Source organism: Anarrhichthys ocellatus, unplaced genomic scaffold (assembly GCF_004355925.1).
Source record: "Anarrhichthys ocellatus isolate YVR2014 unplaced genomic scaffold, GSC_Weel_1.0 scaffold134, whole genome shotgun sequence".
NCBI classification, from domain to species: domain Eukaryota; kingdom Metazoa; phylum Chordata; class Actinopteri; order Perciformes; family Anarhichadidae; genus Anarrhichthys; species Anarrhichthys ocellatus.
In genome coordinates this window covers 3,669-14,146 of record NW_022280164.1, presented here as the reverse complement: position 1 = coordinate 14,146, position 10,478 = coordinate 3,669, and the positions used below count along the sequence as shown (strand labels likewise).

Genomic DNA, 10,478 nt, shown 5'->3' with positions numbered 1-10,478 from the left:
AATTAATCAAAATCATATTTTTTCAAAATAACACTTGTAGTACAACAAGGAGGAGCCCATTCATGTGTGAAGTGATTTTGGTTACACTACATTGCATGACAGTGAAGCTATTGAATATTGTTGTAGTAGGTATTTTCCGCATTGCACTTTGTAGACGGTCCCTGCGCACTCGTCTCGCAGCCGGCCGCTCATTGAGACCAATGCAGATTGTCCAGCTCGGAGGAGTCCGTAAAACGGCCCGTTTTAATTAAATTAAGGTTGTAGCTTGTTGTCTACCTCACTACGGTTACAGGGAGGTATCGTTTGTATTTTAGCAACGTTTCGTTAACGATTTATTGAACCGGGAATTCCGAATCTGTCAATATCTTTCTAACTTTACCTAACCAGGAAGAGAAGCGATTCCTGTCTTTGTCCCACAGTGGTGGAATTTGCAGTTGTAAATAGCAGCAAAAACGATAATGCAATAACAAGCATCAGTAAATAAATAAATACAAAAATGAATATGAATACAGTATCAAGTAAGAAACTGGTTCGAAGGATATTTGGCCCTCTGTAATTGGAAAGCATAATAATGGAAAGTGTGAATTTTGTGAAGAAGTTTCATTGTTTTGTCAGAAGTATGATTCAGCGAGAGAAGTTTTAAATAATGGACTAAAAGCGAGGAAACCTCTTCAAGAATATTTAGGGTCAACAAGAATAATATTGCTAATATTTTTGTGTTTGTTTGTTTCATTCGTTTATTTTTGTTTGTTTAATTATTTAGTTTTCTTTCTTGTTTTTTTGCTGTTATCGGATGAGAGAGAGGGTAGGTCCTTAGTCCACACTCCAGATAAGTGGGCGGCAGTAATGCAGCCGAAAGCTGTTTGCCAACCGCCAGGAAAAATAAAAGAAGAAGAAGTCAGTATCGAGCGATTTGGTTGGCTCCTCCTGTCAGCCAACGAAGGAAGCTCTTGTACGCATGTCCTTCTACCTCCATGTGAGTACTCCTCGCCTGCTCCCCTGTTCCTCTTTAAAGAAACACCATGGTAAGTCTAAAAATGACTAAAAGAAAAGATATATATTAGCATGAGGAGTTTTAATAGCTTGGTATGAAATGTTCCATTAGCAGTGCAGCTATGTATTAATGTGACGTTACTAGTCATTCATGTGCGCGTGATATCGCCATTGAATGTAAACATCACAGTTCTGGTCCACATCTTGATAAAGATCGATTTGTGAAGTTCGACAAATCGATTTTGTATCGTGTATTTATAAGTTGCATAGCTAAAAAAAAAAAAAAAAAGCTAATTTTTGAGTCTTGTACAAAGAAGACACCCAGAACTGCGTTTAAAAAACTTTTTTATAGTTTATAACCTTTAACCACGGTGTCGTAGTGAAAAGACTGATTAGATTGATTTTGCTCTGTCACACAAACGCCCTAGTTTCTGAACCAAGCTCACCTTTCCCTGTCCAAATGACATCAGCGTATTAAGAGCCTGCACCTCTTTGCTTGAGTTGATCTGGTGTGATATTGTCATTGCAGCTTCGTCGGGAGGTGAGACTGAGACGAGAGTACCTGTATAGAAAGGCACAAGAGGACCGGCTCCGAACAATTGAGGAGAAGAAACAGAAGCTGAAGGGCGCGCTTGAAGGTGGGACGGCGTTATCATTTTTCATCCTGTTGTGTTTTGGTACGACGGCTGGTCGGCAGTGTAAACGATCCTGGTGTCAACACAAGCTGTTTTTCTTTTTTCCCCTCTGCAGAAAATCGTCTCCTTCCAACCGAGGTACGCAAAGATGCTCTGCAGTTGCAGAAGCTACTGGAGTACGACGATGAAGGGGCCGAAGGCGGGTGTTATTATTTCTTATTATGAACAGCATCCTGTCTAATATCATCCCGTTTCTGATCTTTGCAACAATGTGTTTGTTCATATTGATTTTTTGGGTCTTCTCCGCGCAGGTGTCAGCTCCCACATGGACGATGAGTATAAATGGGCAGGAGTTGAAGATCCTAAAGTCATGGTCACCACATCCAGAGACCCCAGCTCCAGACTCAAGATGTTTTCCAAGGTAAGGCCGGTTCGTCTGCAATGAATGGCTCAGTCAGGACAGCAGATGGACCTATAGGATATACTACTACATTACCGTACTTTTTTTAAAAGATGTTTCTTTTTTAACTAATTATAAATAAAATGGAGACTGTGTTCAATTAGAACAGTACCAATTAATTGCCATCATGTCTGTAAAAAATAGACTGAACACTGTCCACTGCAATAATGCAATACAATAATGGAAAATAAAGTACACAGTAATAAAAAGATAATAAATGAATGCCTGTTGTGGTTAAATTGAGCCGTTTCTAAAAACAAAATTACCAAATTACAAGTTACTTTGTCATCTGTAAATGACAAATCTAAAAATGCAGCGTTTGCTCCATTTACTCCAGATTTTTTAAATTTATTTATTGATAGACCAAAAATGGTAATGAAATGGATAATATAATGATTAATAATATAATCAATGATAAAATAATTTCAATCCAACAAGGCTAACAATCATATTCTTGTTTGGAGCCTTAGATGGACTAAAGCCTATCCCAGCATGCATTGGGGGAAAGGTCCTACATTAACATGTTTGGCCAGTTTAAGGCTGCTTATAATCAGCAATGGAATACTTCAGCCACAAAATGACCATTTGTAAATCACTCACCTCCTCTTATCTGGAATTCTTGAAGGAAAATTTGTTTTTCTCTCATGCCTCGGTGTAGGACGAATCAAAAAACATCAAAAGGTCTTGATGAATTGTAGTTTAACAACACCAAACTAGTATAGAAAAAAAACTAGAACACGTGGGACTCGAACGGACGAGTTACTGCTGCTTATTTGAAGAAAATAAAAGCACAAACTACTGAACAACAGAGACACTTGAGAGACGTGTTGGAGTAAAGAGCAGACTTACAAACAACTGTCTTTTCTTCATCACAAACTTGACAGCCGAGAGCAACCAAAGAGATCGGAGAACAATGTGTGTGGGTGTGTGTGGGGTTACAGGAGGCAAAGCTGATGTTCCCTGGAGCCCAGCGCATGAACAGAGGAAACCACGAGATCAACGCGCTGGTGAGAGCCTGTAAAGCCAACAACGTCACAGACCTCGTCATCGTGCATGAAACCAGAGGACAGCCAGGTACGCCTGTGTTTTACCTCAGTCTTTTATTAGAGCACGAGCAACCGACAACGTCGGGCCGCGAAGGCCCTATTGAAATTCGAATACACATAGTACATCGGGCGCATATTTGGCGGACTTGCAAAACTCAAAAACTCACCAAATTTTGCACACTTGTCATTCCTGGTGATTATAGCCATCTGATATAGGTTGAATATTTGTGTGTAAAAAAAATGGCTCTCTAGTGCCCCCTAGAATTTGGACCGGCGACGCCCCTCGGCCCTTATGTCCGATTTACTTGAAATTCAACACACATGTTCAACTCTGCTATTTCTACAAAAAAGCCTCTCAGACCCCTAAACTCCGCCTACTTAGATGATCCGCCACCTTGAATTTTGTGAAAAACACACTTTTGCAAACTCCTACACTCCGAGTCCGATTACTACCAAATTTGCTCAGGATCATTATTGGTTCTACATCATCAAAGGTTATTAAAAGCTTTTTGATATCTCTTTTGAGTTCACAAGATATGGACCAATAAACGTCTTAGGGGCGTGGCTTATATATAAATACACATAACTTCTCAACCATTTGTCCTAAAATCACCAAATTTGCAGCCTGCCACATTGTGCTTTTTTGTCACTTTTCGCAGTTTTCAGCCTTTGTACTTTAACAAACTCCTCCTACAGAATTAATGGGATCAACCTCAAATTTGGTTAGGATGCTCTTCAGACCTTTGTGATGAAAAGTTATTCAATTCGTGAGTTTTCATGGAAGAACCGTGACTGTGGTGGCCATTTTGCCTCATTCGGCATGAACAATAAAGTTGTAATAACTCCAAGGTACATTATTTAATCTCCAAAAAATTACATATGCATGATGCTACTTCAAGTCTGAGCATATATCAATGCCAACAGCTCATAGCGCCACCTACTGGCAAAAGGAAATGTCACATTTTATACTTTTATTTACTCCTCCTAGCCAGTTGATCAGATCAGTTTTAAATTTAGTAAGGAAAGCCTTATGACATTGAAGATGCTTCATCAGGAATATTGTGAGTTTTTTTTAACGCTGTTGCTGTGGCAACGCATCATTCGCCATGAAGAAGAAGTTGATGGTTCAGTGGCTTGGGATGATCAAAAACTCATGAAACTTTGTAAATGTGTCATATGTCATGGGAAGACATATTTTATATGTGATTTTGGCTTGACCGTTTTGAATTGCCTCCATAGCGCCCCCTACAAATTTTCAAAAGAGCAGCCCCATCGCTACGTTTCACCTACATGTATGAAATTTGGAAGACGCATGTATCCCATAAAGACTTTTAAAAAAGTCTCCTAGGACCAGGCTCTAAACCATACCGGGAGATGGCCATTTTGATTTATGTGTGAATTTTCCCATGATTTTGGACAATTTATAGGCGCCCCCGACGTGCGGGAGGATGTTATTTAAAGGGATATTTAGGTAGTCAACACAAAACTAAGTACCTGACACATAAACTTGGGTAGCAATTTTAACTAGAAAATTCCTAAAGAAATTTTGACAGTGTGGCTTCTACTGCCCGAAGAAATCGCAATATATACACACGGCAATGTTACCGGTAGTGTCATTCAGGTTCAATTGAGATAGCGCTACTCTCTTTTCTGCATTTTAGATTCAGACTCTTGGATTGAATCTTGTATTTGTGGGGCTTTTATTTTGAAAGGGTGGGACTGGGTGGGTGAGAGAGGGGGAGAGGAGACAGAATCATAATGTTTGACACTAAAATGAGAGGCTTCATCACAAGCATTCCAGTTAGAATTCATTCTGTGGGGCTTTTAATTTGAAATGGGGGGGTTGGGGGGGAAAGTCCTCTAAAAATATCTAAGACCTGAATGACTGTATGATAGAGAGGGAGAGAGAGACAGAGTGAGTGAGTGAGACAGGCAGACAGACAGTTAGATGGACTGAGTGAGTGAGTGAGACAGGCAGACAGGAAGTCTAATGATCTTTCCTTGAATATCGTGTGTGTGTATGTAGAGACAGAGAGAGAGAGAGAGAGAGCCTGCGTGCGTGTGTGTAACTGGTTGCCATGGTGAGGACGCACCTGGTGTTAGAGGCAGACTGATTAAGAAACATTATAGTAAACAGTGATTTTGAACAAAACCCCTAACTCCTTTTAACAAATTAGCAGGAGTCTGAGTGCCAAAGTATGGGTACCGTGAGAAAGATAAGACTCTGGCAAATGCGTTAATGTGTTTTTTATGTTTGTGGAATTAAAAATGTGAGCTCCAGAGCAATATACAAAACTGGTACCGTCTGCTTTCTTTGAGAAATGAGTGGTCAGATTTAACATGGAGTCTAATGGAGCAGTTGGTTGGAGTTCATGTCGCTCTGCGGCTCTTTGAGCCAAATGTGTAAGTCCGTTGGATTCCACAGACCTCTGTGTGCGACAGCACAACATTTCCAAGCTTTTTGGCCAAAAATGGTGTATAAAGAGTAAAAATTGTGGGAGCTGGAGCAATTTGTTTCTAAAAATCACTGAATATTTTCCTGCTCCACTCCACTCTGACAGTTATGCCCTCACTCTAGCTCTTAACGAGCCGTGCAATACACACCCATTATAAAATCTGAAACAGACCCAAAATTTTCCTGAAACTTAATCTGTGACTTCATGAAAACTGTGCTAGCTATCAAAATGTCCCTTTGGCTGAATAAAGTCCACGTTTTAAACTTTGAATAATTTTTCTACGTTAATGTATGGCTAGTCAATATGGGCCCAAATTTAAGTGTTTTTTTTTGCTCTCTTGACGCCGAAACCCCATTCAAGTGAATGGGGAAATTTTGCTGTTTTTTGGGATATACGATACATAGCTTCATATTTTCATTTCTTTTCTAAAATAGTTTCACTGTTTAATTAAACCCTCTAATGCAGCGGGATCATTCCAGTAAAACTAATCTAAATTTCGAGGGATTATTTTATATTACGTGTTAGAGGTGCTTTCATTTTGAAATTCCACATCAGAATATCCTGGAATCTGAGCGACACTCTGAGGTGGTGAACTATAGTTTGAAGTCAGATTGGTCATTTTAAATGTTTTGTTTATTCATTTTAATTTATTATACTATATTGATCCCGTTAAGGGGGAAATTTGTCTCTGCATTTGACCCATCCCTGTATATAGGGAGCAGTGGGCTGCCAATGACGGGTGCCCAGGGAGCCGTTAGGGGTTCAGTGTCCTGCTCAGGGACACTTCGACACATGACACGTCCCAGTCAAGGATCGAACCGTCGACCTTGTGGTTACCAGCCAACCCAGTGAGCCATGGTCGCCCCGAAGTTTATGAAGTTTTACTAATTATTCACGTAGTTAAATTTAAATTCAACAGGCAGTCTCTTCATCATCATTCATTTAATTTATTATTTAATAGTTATTTATATATTTATTTGACTGATTTATTAATGAATGGGATATTACCTGTGATGTTCACTGGGTGGTTGCTTGTCACACGCCTCATACGTCACACACACACTCGCCCAGGAGAGTGTCTATGAGAGGGAAAGAGCGAGGGAAGCGAAACGCCAAAGCGAGTCTTTGGGCTGCCATGGAATCATTTTAGGACATTCATGCTCCCCAGAGGATGAACCATAATTGAATTACCCTCAAACTCAGTAGTAGCCTGCTAACACATGGATTAAAGATGGCGACCATGGTAAACACATCCGCTTAACACCGTAATAATGGCATGTTGTGTGTTGGCACTAAATTTAATGACAACCAACCCAAAAGACATTTATCCGAGTAGTAAAAGGAAAACAAGATTGCATGGGATTTTAAACGGAGTGCAGCTGTAATCAGAGTATAAAGAGTGAGTACAGAGACGCTGCACATGGAGCATCTGATTTATTTATTTTGGTGCCTGTATATTTTCAGACGGCCTGGTGGTGTGCCACTTGCCGTTCGGACCCACGGCTTACTTCACGCTGTACAACGTAGTGATGAGGCACGATGTCCCAGACATAGGCACCATGTCGGAGGCCTACCCCCACCTCATCTTTCACAACTTCTCCTCACGACTCGGCAGTAGGGTGAGTGAGTGCCGGACTGTGCTTTATGCACGTGCAGTTGATATTCTCTGTCACCTGTTTGGTTTTTGGATACAACTAATTGATCATTTTGCTCACGCAGGTTTCAAATATCCTCAAGTATCTGTTTCCAGTGCCGAAGGAGGACAGTAGGCGTGTCATTACATTCGCCAACCAGGAGGACTTCATCTCTTTCAGGTCAGTGTGAAACGACTGCCTCGGTGTACATGCCATAAAGACTTTGCGGTGAACAGTGATATGAGTAACACGTTTTCTTTATTTTTCTTTATTGCAGGCATCACACCTACAAGAAAACGGATCACAAGAACATCGAGCTGACAGAAGTGGGACCCAGGTTTGAGATGAAATGTAAGTATGAATAGATGTTAAGAGATTTTTCATCTTCTATATTTATATATTAGCTTAGCACTAAGACTGGTAGCCGGGGGTAAACAGTGTAGTAACTTATCCAAATACAACGTGTACGTTCCCTAGCTTTGCGTGGTTAAAAGGAGCATAGAAACACTGATGGCATTTCATCGTGTGGTCTGTCCACCAGAGAGCGCTGCTATGTGTATTTACTACTTGTGAAACGTCCCACTGGGTCTTGAACTTGGACCAGATTTTTAAATGACTAAACACACGGGATCCGTTTAACAGTCTTTGTTTTGTTCTCGTATAACAAAACTCTAAAAAAGAAAAGCTTTTTTTCTCGCAGTGCTAATGTCGGTCTCAACACAGCCTTGAGTCTGAGCTAGGCTAAACCCAGTCCAGAATTCAAACGAAAAACACTAGAAAAGCTTTGTCTTCATGAGAGGGCTGTGAATGTCGTGTAAAAATATCAGTGTTAATAAACGTCTCTACAGGACGAGATAAAACTGAAAACGTATTACTCATGAGGAAGTTTAACGAGAGAGGAATTACGAGAGAAATAAATTTCTAAAGAAACTGTGTGAGTGAATCTTTGACGACGAGACTTTTCACCCTGAACTGGATGGCTCGCTTAACTTTGTATGAAGGAGTATATTATGTTTCAAATAAGTGATCTACTCAAAAGCACCTTCGACTGACCAATCAAAGCTCGGCCTGTGGGTATTTAGATAATATTACACAAATTCAAAGAAGTTAAAATCATAATCCAAACTAAAAGCAACACAGTTGAAGTAAGTTCATTTACACATTGATGTGTAAATGAAGTTCTAATTTCACTGCTTCGTCTAGAGCACGATAGATCTGAATCTAATTACATGTGTGTATTATATTAAATGAATGTGTTGCTGATGTATTCTTATGGGGTGTGACTACATTTTAGCCTTATTCTTTAAGTTGCAACCCCGGCGGTGTGAAACGAACTTGTGGGGGGGGGGGGAAATCAGTACATATTCCTTGTCATATTTTCACATCATATATCATATATGCTTCTTGAGCCGTGTGTCGGAGTCGTGTCTTAGTCACAGACTGGATGTGTTGCCTTGTGTTACTTTGCTTCAGTTACTTTTATGTACACTGTATGAGATTATAAATTATGGAGGGAAACATTTTTACCTCTTTGAATTATGTATTTACATTTATTTTTTATTTGCCTCCAAGTGTTTTTGTCACCGCCGGGGTTACAGCTGAAAGAATAAGGCTAAACTATTGTCATACCAAAATAAATCCTGGGTATGTTGATCCCGCTTCGTACTAAAGGCTCCTGTTCTCAGGAAATAGTATTCCTCTGTTCTGTACTACTTTTCTTCTGGGATGTGTAGAATTTTAACATCTGTCCTTTTACTCAGTGTATATGATCAAACTCGGCACCCTGGAGAATGAGAGCACCGCGGATGTGGAGTGGCGTCACCATGCATACACACACACAGCCAAGAAGAGGAGGTTCCTCAGTGTGCAATAGGAACTAATAAAGCAGAACAAACTGTTGTCAAAAAATGCTTTTTGGACTGTTTTTTTTTTTTTTTTTTTTTTTAAATGTGGAGTTCATAAAATGACGTTTTTGTTTGTTGCGTACCAAATATGATAGAACTATAATTTGTTAAAATAAAGGGTTTACCATAGTCGAACTGCATCAAATCCATCATGAGTGAAAGTAGATTTCAACTAAATTAGGCCTTTTTTGATAAAACGATTGATTAACAAAGAACTAATGCATACTGTTCTGTATTAAAACTGTTGTGTTGTTTTTTTAAAATATAAAATGCGTAATGATCTATGTTGGCTCAATGGTGTTTATACTTATGTGTGCAAATATTTACTGTAAGTGACAACTGCAGGGGATTGAGCATCCCCCTATGTAATTTCATCAGTTAGGATTCAGGTGACACAGGTACTTGTTCTTTCTCACCAATGGAACTGTAGGGTTGTTTGGAGCTGTGCTGCAAAAACAAGATCCCACATTCATTTGCTGTCTGAACATACAGTTGTGTTCATGAAGAACAAATCATGGAGCAAAAAAATGCAGTTATCTTTAAATCTGTGTCTCGTAGTACAAATAAATGCAGAGTGATTTGTATCTGAACAAACGTACGTGCCTCTGATTCACAACTCGCATGTCATTTGTAAATAAACACAAACGGTTGCAAAACGCTAAATCCAGTGTCAGAGATTTAAGAACAATACATACTTCACAATCATGTAAGACAAAACAATTGGAGGCTCTTTATTTCACTCCGATCATTTCATCAGACAACAGCAGGCTCCTCGTGAACCCAGCAGACTGGCCACACTGTAACATACCTCCTCAGACAAGTCCATCCCCCACCAACCAGAAATACCTCTGATGCACTCATTGCGCTGCAAAGGGCATTCAATCAAACACCCTGAATTCAGTAAAAGGCACACCAGATTTCACCCCAAATAGGCACAATTGCTTCACACTAATAGAGCACACTGTTTAAACTGAGCTAGAAAAGGTATCCTCCTATACCTAACTTCCCCCCAGTGATCCCCCGGTCCCACGGATACATTACTACTGTATAACGATCTATTAAAAGTCTTCACGTAACCACATATTGATACAAAGACCGCAATAAACAGGACCAAAAAACACTTATTATTTTACTATATTAAAATGACTTCTAATCCCGGGTGATCGAGACCCTCCCCCGGGGTCTAGGCTTGTGGCGCTAGTCTGACCTGGCATGCAGCGTAAACCCGTGGGGGAATTGCTGGTCCAGTGCTGAAACAGCGTGTCAGGGGCCCACACAGCTTTACTAGCAGCCGCCCTACCATAGGAACATCTTCCCTTTACTTACTGTCTTCGCGGCTGGCGAACAAAA

At 40.1% G+C, this 10,478-nt stretch overlaps 1 protein-coding gene across 1 annotated transcript; it reads left to right on the top strand.

Annotated features, from left to right (window-relative positions):
* Positions 1–346: 346 nt before the first annotated feature.
* imp4 (IMP U3 small nucleolar ribonucleoprotein 4) lies at positions 347–10,198 on the top strand. Its single transcript, XM_031877363.1, has 9 exons — positions 347–976; positions 1,523–1,631; positions 1,744–1,827; positions 1,940–2,049; positions 3,030–3,162; positions 7,055–7,209; positions 7,310–7,404; positions 7,502–7,575; positions 8,985–10,198. The coding sequence occupies exons 1-9, from the start codon at positions 959–961 to the stop codon at positions 9,095–9,097; spliced, it is 891 nt and encodes a 296-aa protein (XP_031733223.1). The 5' UTR covers positions 347–958; the 3' UTR covers positions 9,098–10,198.
* The last annotated feature ends 280 nt before the right edge of the window (positions 10,199–10,478 follow it).